The sequence below is a fragment of the Myxine glutinosa genome, chromosome 9 (genome assembly GCF_964187855.1).
Source record: "Myxine glutinosa chromosome 9, kmMyxGlut1.1, whole genome shotgun sequence".
NCBI lineage: Eukaryota > Metazoa > Chordata > Myxini > Myxiniformes > Myxinidae > Myxine > Myxine glutinosa.
Genome location: NC_136269.1, coordinates 15,203,645 through 15,224,173, shown reverse-complemented (window position 1 = coordinate 15,224,173; position 20,529 = coordinate 15,203,645). Strand labels below are relative to the sequence as shown.

General features: G+C 42.2%; 2 protein-coding genes across 2 annotated transcripts in view; one reads left to right on the top strand and one right to left on the bottom strand.

Moving 5' to 3' along the window:
* LOC144893586 (uncharacterized) overlaps nt 1-20,529 on the top strand; it is an 896,812-nt gene that overhangs the window by 264,935 nt on the left and 611,348 nt on the right. The window lies entirely within an intron of this gene.
* The window catches only part of LOC137416992 (ALK tyrosine kinase receptor), a 114,713-nt gene that overhangs the window by 6,094 nt on the left and 88,090 nt on the right, over nt 1-20,529 (bottom strand). Inside the window, exons 19-20 of the mRNA XM_078785070.1 lie at nt 4,749-4,883; nt 3,374-3,464 (exon numbers count right to left, since the gene is read on the bottom strand). Of these exons, the coding sequence (XP_078641196.1) occupies nt 3,374-3,464; nt 4,749-4,883 (226 nt within the window). The remainder of the gene's footprint in view (nt 1-3,373; nt 3,465-4,748; nt 4,884-20,529) is intronic.

Below are 20,529 nucleotides of genomic sequence, written 5' to 3'. Positions count from 1 at the left end.
CTACATAATGAGGTTTCTCATCATCAAATGTTGTTATTATTTGTGAAATTCTCCACAATGAAATTTCTCATCATCAAATGTTGTTATTATTTGGGAAATTCTCCACAATGAAATTTCTCATCATCAAATGTTGTTATTATTTGTGAAATTCTCCACAATGAAATTTCTCATCATCAAATGTTGTTATTATTTGGGAAATTCTCCACAATGAAATTTCTCATCATCAAATGTTGTTATTATTTGTGAAATTCTACATAATGAGGTTTCTCATCATCAAATGTTGTTATTATTTGGGAAATTCTCCACAATGAAATTTCTCATCATCAAATGTTGTTATTATTTGTGAAATTCTCCACAATGAAATTTCTCATCATCAAATGTTGTTATTATTTGGGAAATTCTCCACAATGAAATTTCTCATCATCAAATGTTGTTATTATTTGTGAAATTCTCCACAATGAAATTTCTCATCATCAAATGTTGTTATTATTTGGGAAATTCTCCACAATGAAATTTCTCATCATCAAATGTTGTTATTATTTGTGAAATTCTCCACAATGTGGTTTGTCATCATCAAATGTTGTTGTTAGTTGTGGAATTCTCCACAATGAAGTTTCTCATCATATGTTGTTATTATTTGTGAAATTCTACATAATGAGGTTTCTCATCATCAAATGTTATTATTTGTGAAATTCTCCACAATGTGGTTTCTCATCAAATGTTGTTATTATTTGTGAAATTCTCCACAATGAAGTTTCTCATCATATGTTGTTATTATTTGTGAAATTCTACATAATGAGGTTTCTCATCATCAAATGTTGTTATTATTTGTGAAATTCTCCACAATGTGGTTTGTCATCATCAAATGTTGTTATTATTTGTGAAATTCTCCACAATGAAGTTTCTCATCATATGTTGTTATTATTTGTGAAATTCTACATAATGAGGTTTCTCATCATCAAATGTTGTTATTATTTGTGGAATTCTCCACAATGAAGCTTCTCATCATATGTTGTTATTATTTGTGAAACTCTACACAATGAGGTTTGTCATCATCAAATGTTGTTATTATTTGTGAAATTCTCCACAATGTGGTTTGTCATCATCAAATGTTGTTATTATTTGTGAAATTCTCCACAATGAAGTTTCTCATCATATGTTGTTATTATTTGTGAAATTCTACATAATGAGGTTTCTCATCATCAAATGTTGTTATTATTTGTGAAATTCTCCACAATGAAGTTTCTCATCATATGTTGTTATTATTTGTGAAATTCTACATAATGAGGTTTCTCATCATCAAATGTTGTTATTATTTGGGAAATTCTCCACAATGAAATTTCTCATCATCAAATGTTGTTATTATTTGTGAAATTCTCCACAATGAAATTTCTCATCATCAAATGTTGTTATTATTTGGGAAATTCTCCACAATGAAATTTCTCATCATCAAATGTTGTTATTATTTGGGAAATTCTCCACAATGAAATTTCTCATCATCAAATGTTGTTATTATTTGTGAAATTCTACATAATGAGGTTTCTCATCATCAAATGTTGTTATTATTTGGGAAATTCTCCACAATGAAATTTCTCATCATCAAATGTTGTTATTATTTGTGAAATTCTCCACAATGAAATTTCTCATCATCAAATGTTGTTATTATTTGGGAAATTCTCCACAATGAAATTTCTCATCATCAAATGTTGTTATTATTTGTGAAATTCTCCACAATGAAATTTCTCATCATCAAATGTTGTTATTATTTGGGAAATTCTCCACAATGAAATTTCTCATCATCAAATGTTGTTATTATTTGTGAAATTCTCCACAATGTGGTTTGTCATCATCAAATGTTGTTGTTAGTTGTGGAATTCTCCACAATGAAGTTTCTCATCATATGTTGTTATTATTTGTGAAATTCTACATAATGAGGTTTCTCATCATCAAATGTTATTATTTGTGAAATTCTCCACAATGTGGTTTCTCATCAAATGTTGTTATTATTTGTGAAATTCTCCACAATGAAGTTTCTCATCATATGTTGTTATTATTTGTGAAATTCTACATAATGAGGTTTCTCATCATCAAATGTTGTTATTATTTGTGAAATTCTCCACAATGTGGTTTGTCATCATCAAATGTTGTTATTATTTGTGAAATTCTCCACAATGAAGTTTCTCATCATATGTTGTTATTATTTGTGAAATTCTACATAATGAGGTTTCTCATCATCAAATGTTGTTATTATTTGTGGAATTCTCCACAATGAAGCTTCTCATCATATGTTGTTATTATTTGTGAAACTCTACACAATGAGGTTTGTCATCATCAAATGTTGTTATTATTTGTGAAATTCTCCACAATGTGGTTTGTCATCATCAAATGTTGTTATTATTTGTGAAATTCTCCACAATGAAGTTTCTCATCATATGTTGTTATTATTTGTGAAATTCTACATAATGAGGTTTCTCATCATCAAATGTTGTTATTATTTGTGAAATTCTCCACAATGAAGTTTCTCATCATATGTTGTTATTATTTGTGAAATTCTACATAATGAGGTTTCTCATCATCAAATGTTGTTATTATTTGGGAAATTCTCCACAATGAAATTTCTCATCATCAAATGTTGTTATTAGTGTAATTCTCCACAATGTGGTTTCTCATCATCAAATGTTATTGATGCAGGAATTCGGGTTTTCCAACATTGTTGGTCGAGTTTCATTGCAGCACAACTTGGAACTAGAACGCCACTCAGTCGAGCGCATACTCCCGCCGTGGGTTTAGTTGGAATAATACGTTTTGTTTAACACCCCCTCTCCCCAAAACAATAAATGAAGAAGAAAGTAAGCCCTAACTGGCAGAGAATTTATTTTGATATATCTCGGAATTAGAGGAGAAAAACATCATTTCAGAATAAGAATAAAAGCTTTAATGCAGAAAAACAGAAAAAATCTTTCCCAAAAAAATTCCCAAAAAAAATTCCTGGATCGGGAATAATATCCTGAGCTTCACCAAAAACTAATGAATTCTTCCTTATCCCAAGGGCAATCATCCCACCAACTTTCATCCAAATCCGTTCAGAACCTTTCCAGATATCTTGTTCACGAACACACACACACACGGACACGAGTGAATGCATTACTCCCGAATCCACCATGAAATGCATTTCTAAATGAAAGGAATTTCGGATTAGACTGTTTAATGTTTGCCTTTGATCACGTGACTTGGAAGGTAATTATTGCACGTTCAGATCCATACCCTGGAGTTATTATGTGCTTGTGCAAGAAGCCTGTAATTATTCATCCCGAATGCCAATGGCATGTGAATTCCCCTTGGAATATGTATTTGGGACAAGTAAAGCACTTGCCTGTGTGCAGTACGAGACGTGCTCGAGTATGGTCGAGAAGTTGGGCCGATCTTCCGGCCGATGTTGCCAGCACTGGGTCATGATGCGATACCTGGAGAGAAACGTACAAACTTCCGGACACGCCCATTTTGATTGCGTTATTGGATTATCTGTGGATATTTCTACCAAATACTCATCATCGTTTACTTTTCATTTCGTCGAGCCATCTCATATCCTTTCGCCTTTGCAACTACCCAGACATAACCTCACGCACCACATCCACGATCCCAAACATGGGATGAAGAGGATATGGTGACACACAAATCTGGAAGTCGATAAGAAACTCTCAGCAATGGTTGTGGGATTTTTTTTTTTTTTTTGTCCAGATTGGGGAGGAGTTCATCAATCTCAGGACCAAATGACTCCATCACATCACGGACCATTACCATTGTGCCTCCCCGAATGACATTTATGTATTTCATGAAATATCTGGAACAAGCTTTACACCGGCGACCCTGGTCAATGGCTCGGTGACTGTTAGAATGAACATCATCGATCGTCACAAACTGATTGCTCCACATTTCCACCGGAATGGGCACTTCACTGATCATATATGGCTGTTTGTTGGATTTTCAAGGAACAAACGATTCCAGGAAGCTCGGAGAACAACGGTTCATTTTCAAAATGTGAACCCTATCAATTGAAAGAGCTAAAACAGCTCTTCTCGACACACATATGTTTTTTCTTTCCTTACTACATTTAGTCTTTCCCTCCTCATTCATTCAATATAGTATAGAGAGAAAAACCTTCTTTCACCTTATGCTTCCTCCTCCTCTCACCACGTACTTCCGCATCTGCTGTTCACAAATCCATGACGTGCACAAAATGTCATCCATGATGGAGACATTACATCATCAGTGTCATCACCAGCGTGGGACGATAACAACCCTCTGATGAACGGTCTCCATCTGTCGCTCCAACGAAGGGTCTACATCCAAAAGGTAAGTGCCGATCTCCCCACCGGCTTCTTCTGCTGGAAAAGTTACTTCTTTCCTCTGGCTCTATAGTTTTCTTCTTCTGTCATTCTCCCAATTCCTCATTGGCTGGAAATTAAGAAACAATTAATGTTGTGGACCCACTGTTTCGAGAGGAGCTTGGATTCAAGGGTAGAAACCTCATCGATGGTCAGTCCCCGCCGATGATGATCCGGATAGCCATTGAATCACATGCTCATCACGCTGATGGAATCCTTCAGGTCTCTGTTTGTCTTTCTTTCATGAAATATTTTATAAATCCAAAGTTTAATGTTGAAGACCACTTTTACAAAACGATTTGATTTCTAGTGAATTAATTTTTAAAAATAAGACTGTGATCTGTATAAATATCTATGGTTTACACAGGCAGTGGGCAGTTCCGGGGTGGCTCCATACGGCCCCCGCTCATCACAAACTCCATCACGTCCTGGTTGCTTCGGCTGGGGTAGGGCATGTACCCCAAGGAGAAGATCTCCCAAAGTAACACGCCAAACGACCTGTGCACACACAATGTTTACATGATAAATGTAATGTTAGACAAATGTTCGACATTGAGCAAATCAAACAACAGGGCAGTGTTCCTCAGCACCCTACAAACCTGGCTCACCATCCATAGACTAAAAGTAGCCCCCTCAAAATCAAGTCGCTCTTCTAACAAATTACACCAAGGAACATAGCGCTGCGCCACACATCACACTGAACAACATCCCTAATCCACACACATACCAAACAAAAATACTCGGGGTCACATTTAACTCACATTAAACTTTTTAGCTCTTTCACGAGCCTCGATCTTGTATACAAAAAATAATAATAAAAAACCATGTCATTCTCAGATAACATCACAAACATTTTTTTTTTTTAAACGTGCATACCCAGGCTGAACACACCTGGAGCACTCACAAGCACCGACTTCGGACACCACAAAGAAACAACACCACTAATATATAAACTGTACATTAGATCAGTCATCAACTATGCCAGCTCATCTTGGGCCTCCAACTTATGAAACGCACATCTCGACATCCTGCAGACCATACAAAACAAAGCCCTTCACATCATCACAGGTTGCGCATTAACAACACCCATCACGTACCTACCTACACACAGAAGTAAAAATGCAAAAAAAAGAATGAAAGATCACTTCCACAAGAGGAACACAGTTTCTCACTTCAACAAGAGGTACACAGTTTCTCACTTCAACAAGAGGTACACAGTTTCTTGCAATGGCAAATGTCAACCCTAATCACCCATGCCATTACATGTACAACCACCCGCAGGCCCCTAGACATATTAAAACTACACCACAAAGACACTATAGTGACATCCTTCATAACACCCCCCTCCGCCCCCACCAAACAATGGAAACTACAAAAATCACATCCACACCCACATCATCATAAACACAATAAGCAACCTGGGCCCAAACAGTATCTTGGGCACAAAACCCACACCAATCGATGACACGGAGAAACTACTCCCTAGGTATGATCGTGTTCACCTATCAACTTCACTGTGGACACCACCCACAACTTTTACACGACAAACATAGACTCAACAATATCACTGACGGAACCTGCAAACACTGCCAGGCCGCTCCACAAACAATAAAACATATTATGGAAGACTGCACGGTGCTGGCTTCACGTAGACAAGAGCGTGAGGGATCTCTGGGTCGCTCCCGTGAGATTGATCGGCTACCTCCTGATTTGTTTAACCAGAACTGACTTGGGCAACACAACAACAACAGCAATGGGGCAGTGTAATACACAAATTGTTTATCATTTACAATACTAAATATTTACAATAAATACTTTTCTTTGGTTCAGCAGGTGCAAAGGTGTCACAAAACAGACACCTGTACACCAATTAGACAGGAATAATTTGACTTTTTGTCCTTAGAATGGCAATGAGATGTGTGATGTGTATATATATATGTGTGTGTGTGTGTGTGTGTGTGTGTGTGTGTGTGTGTGTGTGTGTGTGTGTGTGTGTGTGTGTGTGTGTGTGTGTGTGTGTGTGTGTGTGTGTGTGTGTGTGTGTGTGTGTGTGTGTGTGTGTGTGTGTGTGTGTGTGTGTGTGTGTGTGTGTGTGTGTGTGTGTGTGTGTGTATTTAAGCAAAGGTATCGGGGACAGCACACCTAAACTATAAATTAACCCACCATACCTGCATGTCCATATGATCCCACATGCAAAGGCTGCACATTACGAGTGGATGCGGGAGGTATTGCAACCCAGGTATAATCAAGATACCTTGAAGAATAGTCTGAGCATCACTAGATGATTCATGGCATTTGTCACATTGGACCTTCCGAGGCCGAGTGAATGTAAATATCAAAAACAAGACAAATCACACATTTATATTGAGAATGTTTGAGCTACAGCAGGTGCAGGTGCAAGGAGGCAAAAATACTGATCAGCTCGAAAAATCATAAAATGTACTTGGAATGATGTAATATTAGAATCACATCTATTACTACGCATTTTCTTTTAATTTTGTCTGAGAGCAAGTTTAATCGGTCCATTGATCTGTTTCAAAATTACATTATCATTCGCCTGAGTTGTGGTCAATTTTCATTATGTATATTGTTAAGTATGTGGGGGTAGATGGAGGAATCCCATAGTAAAGATAGTATTGTATACCTTCCGAGGTTCCACGAAGGTATAATAGTATGGACCGTGGACGCGTAGGAGGCATTTCAATGTATTTAAGTAGGAAAACTGTAACTTAAGATTGTTTATGTGTCTTCACACGAGGGGTGAGCTGCGTTAACTAGTTAGGGATTAAGGTTAGTTTTCCCCAGTATGTGGTTTACCTATATCGCTTTCCCGATGTTTTTACGAGTTCATTTACAAGGCCAGCCATGCGAAACTTCAATTAAACCACCACAACCGCCGACAGTACCCAGAGATTGCCGATGGGCAAGTAAGTCACGCCTTAACGAACACTCACGCCAAGCAAAGCCGGCAGGCCACGCCCCAGAATAGTACGATGAGAGCAGAGAAGAGCTAGCAAGCCACACCCTTGAGATTGCAATTGGTCAGAATGACGTCCGAGCAGAGAAGGTTCTCGAGAGAAAGGACCGTTGGAAGAAAGGGTGATTCTCTCGTGTGCTTGAACAGGACGCTGGCCATTGTTGGTTTGGTTGGGTCGTGGAGTAGTGTGCTTTGGAGGAGAGTGGAAGAAGAAGAGCTGTGTCTCTTGACTCTCTCCCAGTTGTACTTTGCTAGGAGAAGTGCGCCATTTTTGTTCTGATCGTGGATGATCGGTGCTGACTGTTTTGGGAAGTGAGGAGCTCTTTGCCGCATCAGCAGTGTTCTGCAGGAGGTTTTGGACGACTGCTGGGCTCTTGGAAGCTGGAGGCTGCATTGCACTTGACGGTAGAGAATTGAAGGAGGCTGTCTAATCTGCTTACGCTTGCAGTGCCCTTGACACGCGGCGATCAACGTCGCCATGTTGTGCGCTTCCCACGCGGTGGCATCGAGTATCAACAGCCGCCAAGCTACTAAAAGTCCTCGTTGAGGCCAAAGCTGAGTGCCGTCCGGCGAAAAAAAACATTTTATTTCATTTTCCCTTGTGTGTTTGTACTTGCGACTGAGTGGAAACGTCTCACAGTAGCGAATATTCGTTTTACCTCAGCATTCATTTTATTCTTTGATTTATTTTCATTAAATTAATTGTTTGGAATTTTTCATTTGTTGTGTTCATTTATTCGCTGTGGGTTTGGGAATAAACCCGTGTGCTTCGTTCAGATAAGCACTTCGCATCCTTCCATCCTGCGCGCGCCAAAAATAACCGTTATATATTCGGCTGGTCACCTCGGAGTTAAAACCGCCTCGGCTATCTTTTCCCGGCGATCTCATTCGCTGGCGACGTGACAATATATATGTATGTATATACTGTATATGTATTTATATATATATATATATATATATATATATATATATATATATAAAATTATAAGATAATTTAATATATGGATGCTATTTAAGGTATAAACATATGGCATTTTAAAAGGTATGGATTCCCATCCTCCCACCCCTGTCCCACGACCTGGTCTGACTGCCCAGATGGGGTGTGCCCCCTCTTCCCACCACTGTCCCACAACCTGACCTGACTCCCTAGATGGGGTGTGCACCCTCCTCCTACCCTTGTCCCATGAGCCGGATTGACTCCCTAGATAAGGTGTACATCAGACGTACTACAGCAATGTGAGCGGGTGTGGTTGATACACACCATATTTTTCAGTCTTCTTTAGAGGAGTCAATTGTAAAGGTTGGTAAATTATTAAACCAGTAAGTTGTTAAAGATCCTACTTTGTATCTAGAAAAGAGTAGACCAATGTGGTGACATTCCCTCCTGAATCATTAAAGTGGATGGATACGTTGATTATAAAAAACATGATTTAAATATTGTTCAATCAGGTGAATGATAAGAAACGGGCACACCCAAGCACACCCAAGATAATTAAATTGATAGATTAAGTTAATTTGGTGTGGAGACAGCACGTGGGCCAAATGGCTCATTTTGTGGAAGTTTCTCTTCATTTCCTCGTTTCTTCTTATAAATGCTGACTCATATGCCACAAAAGCTCCCACACAATTACCTTCCATAGCAAAGGCAATAATTAACTTCCCTTCCCACGCAGCAAGATCAGACCGATCGGTGCCGCAGGCAAGGATTCATCTCTTCCTCAGCACTTTAGAATCCGATGAAGTTTCATTTCATCTCTGTACCTGCTGTGAGCTTCAGCCAAGAATGTTATTGTGAAACGAGGAAATGGCTGTGAAGAACACGAAGGCATATGGTTAACTATCATTGTCACCACAATTGGCTCGTCCGATCCAACAAATTCACGGACATAATCGGGATTCTCCACAGCGATGTGCAAGACACAAACACATGAAACTGCAAGAACAAACAAGCAGATTTGGGACAATAAACGAGGACACGAAATGAGCTCTTTGCTCCAATATTCTTCATTTATACGGTGTGTCTCCTTAAGTGCTTCCCTGTGATGCTGCTTGTCACATCACATCACAGATCACACACAGAGGAGAGGGGGAGAGGATCACACACAGAGGCGAAGGGGAGAGGATCACACACAGAGGAGAAGGGGAGAGGATCACACAAAGAGGAGACGGGGAGAGGATCACACACAGAGGAGAGGGGGAGAGGATCACATACAAAGGAGAAGCGGAGAGGATCACACACAGAGGAGAAGGGGAGAGGATCACACAAAGAGGATACGTGGAGAGGATCACACAAAGAGGAGACGGGGAGAGGATCGCACAAAAAGGAGACGGGGAGAGGATCACACAAAGAGGAGACGGGGAGAGGATCACACAAAGAGGAGAGGGGGAGAGGAGCACACAAAGAGGAGAGGGGGAGAGGAGCACACAGAGGAGAGGGGGAGAGGATCACCTGGCAAGGGGTGGGGCTGCTGTTCGAGGGTGTTTGGCCTCCCGATTGGTGGAGCCCGTCACTCCGCCTCCTCAAGCTCCCCTGAAGTTCCTCAGGTCCTGATTGATGAAGTGTCGCTCCCTCTGCTCCCACAAACTCTCTCAAAGGAACTTTTACCTGGTGCTTGGATGGTGTGCCTTTGAGCCTGTGTGCATTGCCTGGTAAATTATCCCTTGTGAGTGGAGGACCTGTCTTTCCATTCCCCAATGCATGACATACCAACCCGAAATAAGGGGAAGGGGCTAAGATTATGGTCTGCTATGAAATAACTATTCGAAGGGACCTGTATGGTGGTTGCTATTACTTTTTAGTGGTTTCCCAAAACCACAACAATATATATACTTGAACCTACATGGTCACACCTTCGATACCAGTCAAGTGGTCATCTGAGACAGAAAAAACTGGTTTGCTATATGTGTAAAGGAATCAATTTGGGAAAGAGTTGAATCACCATCTCAACAAAAAGGGCGGTTTGCAATTTAATCTGTCACATACGTGGGACAAGGCTATAGCATCTCTTCCACGCTGTCTGCAACCGTCATGTGACGCCCGGATTGGTCGACAGACCAACCACCGGCGGAGGGAACGTGGCGATTATCATGCTTCTTATTAACTTCAAAATCTGCTGTGACCAATGCGAGAGGATACTCGCCGAGATGTCAACTTTGCCATTTAGTAAATCCAGCTTTTTCCGATTATAAACTTTTATTGTACTAATTGTTCACTATAATTCACCAAGTGTCCGTCCGTCTGTCTGTCTGTCCGTTTGAAGGTACCGCAAAAACTGCTGAACCGATCGCAACGATATTTTGGGTGGGTAATCCTGGGATCTACAGGAGTAAAATAGGCTATTTCGTTTTTCCAATTTCAGCTTTGGTCTCCAGCATTCTCAGGTTTGGACTCCCGCATAACATTCGCGTTCGCATAACATTCATTGTGACGATGTTGTTTTCCCGGGTGCCGCACAAACGGCTGCACCGATCGCTGCACGGCTGCACCGATCGGACTCTGTGACCTCAGACAATGACCTTTTATAAGGACACGGGTTGAATCCCTGCTTGAGAGAATTCCAACCCCCTCCCCGCCATCAACGGCCGTCTCTCCAACTCACAATCCCACGAGATATGCGGAAAGGATGACCCAAAACCAATTATCTTCTTTTCGATTCGTATATAAACGTCATTAAAAGTAAATAATGACCTCGGCCAAAGTTCAAACGACGTTTAATCTCTACATGAGAGAATTCCACATCGCTATTTGGGCGGTGTATAAGCTAACAGATCGCTGTCTCTATCGATCTTGCCAAGGTCGTAACACCTATCGGCTCAAAATCCTTTTAACTGTTGATTTGGTAGTTTTTACAATGAAGGAAACACGTATCGGGAGTACATACGACATAGTGATTGTGAATATGACAGCTCTGAGGCGTCTTTCGCTTTGCATTGCAGTGACAGTGAGCACCAACATGGCGGCTGTAAGATTAAAATCTGGCTTCAAGCCCCCTCACCACCCAAAGCCTTCAACTAGACATATTAACACGCTCCTCCCCCTTCATTCCCGTTCTTCAAAGCAAAGCGGTAAAAATTGTTGTATCGCCATTATATATGATGAGCAACAGTAGGGCGGGGCTTCAATTTGGAGGTGCGATTTATATTGTTGCGGATCTGACACTCCCACTCCTGACACCAATTTGTTGCGGATCTCCCGAAGCCCGTTCCCATTACAAAGGGGCGATTAAACCCCTTTTTCCCCCCTGGGTCTTCGGGTCCGCGAGGCCGAATCGCCACTTCCGGAGCAAGCATGAAAAAGGGTATCAGGACAACTTCGCACGTACCTTTAACCCACGCTGCCACGAAAGCGGGGACCGAACCTCGCACAAGCCATGCTTAATCGAGTACGCCCGAGTGGTATGTGTATCACGTGACTCGTGCTGTTACTTTTTATGGAACCCGATTCGAGCGGTTCTATTCATACCATGCGAAGCCAATTGATGGAAGGGACAGGAATGGTCAAATCAAAGAAATAACACAATTTATTATTATTTACACAATGTACAATGATTCGCAGAAGAAAAGGGGACACAGAGCAGAAGCTTAATCAATCTTACTTATCTCCAGACACAGGGCCCACTCACACACACGGGAAGATGGAGGAAGAATGTTCGCGCGCCAAACGCGCTTTGCCGCCGGTCACCCCCAGGGCAGCTCACCCGGCGTGGCTCTCGGATGTTCACGGCACGTATGCAGGCGAAGGCAGGCAGGAGGAGATCGCGCATCTGTGGCCCGGCACGGGTCGTCCTCTCGAGCGCGCGATTAATACAGCGCAAGGCACGGGGAAAGTTTGTGTACAATCTCGATCACCGCAATTCAACGCACTCGTTCTGTGGCGTGGTTCTCGTACGTGTTCAAGCTCAACTCAACTCACTCTCACAGGGAACTGTAACTCAGCACTTGAACTCACGATACTCTCTGGCTCTGACTGACGTGCACACGACTCTGACCGACCTCAGACTCATCTCTTCTCAACTCAACTCTGAACTGAGATGGGGGGGGGGGGGTTCGGAGCAGGGTTTTATGGCCCCGCCCCAGAGTCTCACTCGAATGTTCCAAACCCTGCCTCTGGTCGTCGTGGTTAGAGTGGCTAACCACGACGACCAGAGGCAGGGTTTGGAACATTCGAGTGAGACTCTGGGGCGGGGCCATGATTGGCGGCTTGTTCTTACCGACCACTCCCTCCTGCAGCGCCACCCTTCGGCCTCGCCCGACTTGTTCAGGGCTGCCACGTGGCATGTTATCGCCAAAAAAACACCAAAGCTCACTGGCCTACTCAACGCAAAACTAAACACAGGAAAGGACTACGCTTACATTTACTAAGAAATAACTGAACTATCGCGAGGCTTCATGTTGTGGTGCGTCTACCTACGCGGGGGAATTAACCTTTATTCCAAAACCACAACAATATAAACATCCGTTAAATATCGCATGCAAATCATCAAAATCTAAACAGTATTTTTTGAATTTCAATAAAAAAACCACATCACTGTTCATATCGGTAAATATTATTCCATCGTGTTTTAAATCGTGATATCAACTGAACGCGTTTCTTTAGGAAAAAAAATGGAATGATTTTGTACCTCTTCTTCAGCTTAGAACTTCAGGATAGACGACATTGCTGATAAAAGTTCCTTTTCTCTCTTTGAAGTTCTTGGCACACATTTCTATATCTTGGCAGCCAACGTGACGCCACGGCATTATTCATAATCATAACATTCATTCATTCATTTAATGATCATTAAACATTATTCTTACGCTATCATATATTCTTATTCTTACGCATTTACGCTGATATTTTACCTTTTCATTTGGGCCTCCCAATTAAAGCCCCGCCCATAGGGCGGGTACCGTTGCTAGTTGTTTAAACTTTAACTTTTTGCTATTTTTGCTACTCCTCCCTTATCACCCAGGTGATTGTTCTGAAACTTGACACATGAATACAAGACAGTATCCCGCACAATCGCTGAGGCTTCGATTTTTCCATTTCAGATCACGGGGGCTCCCAGGGGGGGTACTCTCTAAAACTTCAGATCCCTACTCGTCCCTTATTTACCAAAGGATTGCTCTGAAACCCGATACAGCCCTTCTACTCGATGGTCTGCAAGATCGCCTAATCTTTGATACTTCGATTTCATATCAGGGGTGGTCAGTGGTCTGAACTACAACATTAAGATGACCGTCAGCCCAATCAGGGCTATTTTAATGTAATGCTGTGATGTTGGCTGTTTTTCAGGCAGATGGAAGATGGCCGATGGTGAAAAGTGCAGAACGAGGAAGTGGAAGAGGAGCAGAGCAGGTTTTTAGGACACATAATCTGCTGCTGTCCAGTCCAATTGCAGGGTCAGAGTCTAGAGTTACAGAAACCTCTCCACATTCTTAGGTACAAAAGACACAGAATCCAGGAGCAGTTGGGTATGACTGGGAAGGGTGGATACAGAGAGATGGGTTAGGGAAACAGGATTTATAAGATAACACTGGATTGAGGCATTTGGCCTTCTCACAAGCGGAGTCGGCTGTGGTGCCATTTAAATTGAGGGAAGGGATGGAAGTGGAGCATACTTCAGAGATAGACTTGACAAGCACCATCAGGTTTTAGAGGAGGGAGACAAGTTTGAAAATTCATTTCTTGAATGTTGCTTTCTGGCTCTCCTGAGAGTGGATACACCCTTGTTGTTGGCTTTGTGGAATGATCTGAGGTTACCTAAAGTTTGATTTGCGTTCCAAGAGGATAATGCAAGTTGTTTTGAAGCAACTGCCTCACCACAGGATTCAGAGTACCAAGAGTGGGAGGATGGGTAAGGTAACTGAAGATGAGATGGGATGAATCTGTGCATGAGAGAGAGACAGAGACAGACAGAGACGGAGAGACTTTTTTTTACTTTTGTGTCCTTTTATTATAAAAGTATAAAACCAAAAGTATTCCAACTCCACTTTACATACAAATCACAACCTCATTTCCAATGCATTTGCACAAAACACCCCCCATGCCCCATAACTTTTCAAACACAAGAAGGTTCCCCATGTTTACATGATAAGCATGTTCGAACTTTATACGTGCCGACACCATCCTGATAAAACAAAAAAGCGCATTTTCATTTTTTCCACTACCTAATCTGGCTTTTCTGGTTTTATAAATTGCAAGCTTAGCAATTCCAAGCAAAAACATCAAAGGCAATATCACAGTTTTTCCTAGTATTACATGCAAGTCCATAAACAAAGATTGTAACAGAAAAAACAATTTTAAATTTACAAAAGATTCGGCTCAGATACAGAAACAGAGATGACAATCTCTTGCACTCAATAATCGCATGATACAAATGTTCAACATTACCACAAAAAGGACATAAATTAGACACAGCAGGGTTAAACTTCTGAATTAACACCTGTGTGGCCAGGGCGTGATGGACCACTCTCCAATTTAGGTCTCCTGTACGTCCGACAGTAGGACACCTACACATTTCATCCCAATTTGGAGTGAGAAAAGCTCCTGCAAGTAAAAGCTCTTTCCACTTGTTTCTTAAGGGTGCCGCACAGCCCAGTAAGCACACCTCTAGACAAATTCTGTACATTGCCCTTTTCCCCATGATGTGGACACACCGGATTCTTCGCTGTTAGAGGAAAACACACCATGTTGTTCCTGGGCAGTGACTGAGAGTTCAGGGAAGGTTAAACGAAAATCTACTTCCTCATTTACCCCATTCCACCCAATATTTAAATCTAAAAAAGTCTGGGATACAATCTTTATGACCCTGCCCACTATTCTAATTGAACGCAAGCCAATTTTTCCAGAAACAGCGCTGGCAGACAACCATCGCTTCAAGGATAGCTCCATAAGATCTCGCACTTTATTAATCCCATTGTTCGTAAAATGTTCCATAAAAGCTCAGCTGGTAGATATCTCAGCGAATAATGAGTTTTGGAACAATGGCTCATGCACAAACTTCCTGGGATCGTAAGAGATCTCCAACCGCTGCATTCCGAGAGCTTGCCAGGTGTTCAGGAGAGACCGATGAAATGCAGGGAGCCGAGCTCTATCGACCTGCTTCAAGTCCATAAGGAAAAGTTCCTGGTTATAGTCCATTCCACCTACTTGCCTGAGCAAGGTATTCGTGAGAGGACGCTAGGGCACAACCTCGCTGTATAGCAGACGTTTTATTGTCATTTGCTGAAAAGCCATTATTTGACTAGGGATGTGCACCAGGTTTTGACCACCTGAATTACGTGGTCTGCACAACACATCTGGCTTAAGCCAGTGGTGGCCTCCCCAGAAAAAGTCAACTAGACCCCTCTGAATGTTGGTGATCAGAGCTTGAGGAGGCTGGAGTGCTTTGATCTTATGCCATACGATTGGAAGCACCAGGTTGTTTATTATCGTTACCCATGCCTTAAGTGACAAGATATGGAGCATCCCTTTCCACTTTGATAGTTTCTGCTTAATGTTATCTGGGAGACCATCCCAGTTTTTCTTCATATAGCTTGTAGTTCCCAAATGGATGCCTTAGTATTTAAACCCATCCGTTTTCCATAACTTTCCTCCTGGAAGAGTTGGGCGAACCGTATGTGAAGCCTGTGATACAGATAGGGTATCTTGGTACAGAGAAAGAGCTACGCTCTTGTTCCAATTTACTCTTGCTGATGAAGCAGGTTCAAATTTGGCAAAACACAAGGATAGCTCAAAAACTTCTTCCTGGTTTTTAACCACAACACACAGGTCGTCCACATATGCTGACGTAACAATTTTGGAATTGTTTGACAAGGACAAACCAGATAAGGTGGTACGAAGGAGAGCCAGCAAGGGTTCGATGGACAGTGTGTACAACATGCCTGACAGTGGACAGCCCTGACGGATGCCACGCTGAAAGGGGAAAGGACGACACAGACTGTTATTTACTTTTAGCAGGCATGATACATTGTTGTATAAAAGTTTTATGCAAGAAATGAATTTTTCTCCAAATCCTGCTTTAGTAAGAACTGCAAACAAAAATGCGTGATCCACACTGTCAAAAGCTTTCTCCTGATCAAGGAGCAATAACCCAAAAGCGTGCGACGCAGTTTGACCAATAGTAATCAAGTCTCTAACCAAGAAAATACTGTCATACATGGATCGTTCAGGTATGCAATATGTTTGGTCATTCCCAACTAAGAAAGAGATGACCTTTTTAAGAAGACGCATTGCAAGCATTTTTGACACAATCTTATAGTCAGTATTTAACAATGACACAGGTCGCCAGTTTGTAATCCGCTGCAAATCCCCTTTCTTGGGAAGAATACATAAGACAGCTCTTCTGCAGCACAGGGGCAATTCCCCCTGATTTAGGCTCTCGTGAAAAATCTCAATTGAAGCAAGACCCAGAACATTCCAAAAAACGTTGTAAAATTCAGCAGGAAGTCCGTCAATTCCGGGGCCTTGCCGTCTTCGAGTTGTTTCACTGCTGATGTGAGCTCCTCCAGAGAAATGTCACATTCCAGTTGGAGTTGCTGCTCTTCAGAAAGAGATGGGAGAAGTTCAATCATCTCATTTGCTGTCGTTTTATCCACCGTTTTTGGAATAAACAAGATTGAGTAAAACTCTTGCAGTGAATGTTTAATGTCACTCTGGCAAGTCAGGACACCGTCGGAAAAGCATAGACTCTGAATCTGCTGAGAAGTGTTGGCAGCCTTCTGCATTTTGAAGAAATCTTTGTTTGGAGTCTCGAGGTGTATTCTGTTCATCCGCAGGTGAATCATTGCTCCCGCCGCACGTTCTTTGACCAGTTCGGCCAGCAGGGTCTTTTTTTCTATCAGCTGCTGATATTGGTTACTTCCCCAAGATGTTCCAGCTTCTTGTTCATATTTAAGTACATCTGCTTTTGGAGCACTTATCAACCCAGACGTATTACTGGTGGCATACGAGTAATATTGTTGGCAGAAAATCCGAATTTGTGACTTGGTACAGTCCCACCACTGTCGCATATTGACATAAGAACACTTTTTCTTCTCTAATCCTTCCCATACCAGTCCGAAGGCATTTTTAAAATGTTCATCTTGTAACAATTTCACATTGAAAGTCCAGTGTACACTCTTACAGCAATGATAGGGTAACATACAATCCATTGCAATCATATGGTGATCAGAAAAGCCAGATGGTGTTATTCATGTTCTCTTAACCAGATTCACCATTCCTTGGTTCACATACAATCTGTCCAGTCGACCCATGGTTAACTAGTTTTTTGCACAGCACACCCATGTATATTGACGGGTGTTTGGATTTTGTAATCGCCATACATCTCTAAGTTTGTATTTTTCACAAGTTGTGCCAAAGACTTTGCACTGGGTGGATGTGGCTCAGGAGTGTTCCTGTCCAGTCGAGGGTTGAGTGTGCAATTATAGTCTCCCCCCATACAAATTAAACAAGTCAAATCAACAGTGCTTAAACAATCCGCTAATTTTGGAAGAAATCGAGCCCTTTCAGCGCTGTCACTGGGGCAATACACATTAATAATGCTAACCTTTTGATTGCTGCTAATAAAATCCACCACCATCAAGAAACCCTTACAAATCTCTCTATAGTGAATCTCGGATGGACGAAGGCGAGGATGCAAGATTATTGCCACCCCCGCTTTAGCTTCTTCAACCACACTGGAGAAAACATGGCACCCTTTAAACATTCTGTGCCACTCTTCTTCACAAATCTTCAAATCTTCACAAGATTGGTTGACGTGTGTCTCTTGTAACATGAAAATATCACTCTTTTCTTTCTCAAATAGTTGTAACACCTCCAGACGCCGCATACAGCTGCGGCCTCCGTTTATGTTGAGAGACGTTACCTTCATTTATTCTTTATTAATTTTCCTCCTCTTGGAGTTCTTTTCCTGCCTTAGTGGCACACTTCCTCAACCGCTGAAATTGAGGTTCTGAGATCCCAACTTGCTGGGGTTCACGAATCATGTTTCTAGTAGTTTTTAGAAAAGCATGTAGGTTTGGGAAATAATCCTGAATTCTGACATTCCTTTTCCTGAAGGATTCATCGAGGAATTTTTTAATTGTATCTTCTGTAACTACAGTGTCCCCATCCTCATCCTCTTGGGCACAAAACCCACTACCTGACGGGGTAGAGTAGGGTTCATCAAAATCAAACGCATCATCTTTGTCATTCTCTTCCTGATGCAAACTTATTTCTGAGGCACAAATCTCCCCAGGATCAGAAACATGGATATCGTTTTCATTCCTGTTTAGCTGCTCATCGTCGCATGCAGCTTCCTTCTTATCATCTCTTTTATTTTGTTCGAAACGTGTAGGCTTACAGGTTTCTTCTGAGGGGCTGTCTGACTTATCTGTTTTATCATTACACCTGGTCATCCCTGCGCCCACCTCTGTGACCATTACATTAATGTCATGTAAGACATCAGGGTTATCAATATCACCACTTGTGTCCTCCTGAGATGCGCGAGGATTCTCGATGTCTATATCACACTCAGAACCCTCAAACAGTTCGGCAAGTGGTGCAAACGAATTGCTTCGACTTAAACCCGGTTCCGGTTCAGTTTGCAATCCCAAACAGGGATTCTCTACACAAGCTCCATCTTGCAAGCTCGGCGACACATTTGACACAACAAGTACCTTACTTTGCACTGTGCTTGCATCCTTCACGACGGGACATGAACGTTTATGTCCTTTTTTACGAGCCACTGTTACGAACCCTTCCATATTGTCATCCGTACAGTCCTGTACAGTAGGAGAGGGATCAACCACTTTTGTCACACCAGCAGGTAGGGAGGAGTGGTCTACTGTTTCCCGTTCACCCATTGGTTGTGGGGAGGGGTCTCCCATTCCACGTATCTCAGTCGGTGAGGGGGAGGAGTCAACTGTTTCCTGATCACCATTAGGTCGTGGGGAGGAGTCTACAACATCATCCGCCCCATTAGGTGGGGAGGGAGGAGAATCTGCAATCACCTGGTCTCGATTTTCTAATGATCTCACCAAACCGGGACAGGAACTCTCTACGTGTCCGTAAGCTCCACACACATAGCACGTCATGACGTCCGTGGAGGCATACATTCTATAAGTTTGGCCATTAATCTTTGCATGCAAAACTACATTGAGCTTTTGCACATTTTCGGGCAATATCATGTAAACGACCCTTTTAAAAGTCATCACGTGTCGAAATTCACCCCTTGCCGAGTGTATCGGGCACCATTGTCACTTTTGATACAATCGTACCGAACTTGCTCAATTGAGCACACAAGTCCTCACCTTTAACAAAGGGAGGGACATTAGACACATTGACCTTCACCGCAGGTGTATCTAATGGGGAAACCACGAGAAACAGGTCGGGTTCTATGAGAAGGCCTTGCTCCACAACGGAGTTCACCATGTGCACCTCCGATACAAACACAACAACCTTCTTGTTCATTCGAGAGGCTGCTTGGATATTATGCGAGCCGACGCTTTTTCCGATTGCGAGAAGCACTTGCACCATCTTTACCTCACTCGGAGGGTCGCACACCAGCCCAGGCTTGCGAGTGAGCGACTCGTACATGCTATTCCTCAAACAATCGTTTGCCATAGCGAACGTAAATTAAATAAATAAAAGGTGAGAAATCAACAAAACGATACCAACCACAAGCAACACCGGCAAGTGGAGGTAAAACCAAAACTAATGGACTAGGTCCAAGAACCGTTTAAAGCAGTGAAACACCGCTGCCTGGACTAGGAAAACACGGCAAAATCGAGGCCAGGCCTCAAACCCGGAGGTTCGAAAAGAGGCAACCGAACACCACCTACCGTGTGCGCTCTCCCCCTCTCTCTTGTCTCAACAATGAAAGGACACACAGGGGAAACTTTACAAGCATAAACAAGGACACAAGGGAGCGAAATGGGGGATAGGAAAACCAACCAACACGACAGAGAACTCACAGCTCAACATGCACAGCTGCCATAATGCCACACCCACACACGACTCACCAATGTCCAGCAGAGGCGAGAGAGAGAGGGAGACAGAGAGACAGAGAGACAGAGAGAGAGAGAGGGAGACAGAGAGACAGAGAGAGAGAGAGAGAGAGAGAGACAGAGACAGAGACAGAGAGACAAAGAAAGAAAGAAAGAGAAAGAAAAACGGTTTCTGTGGAAGAATTCCCAGTCTGAATG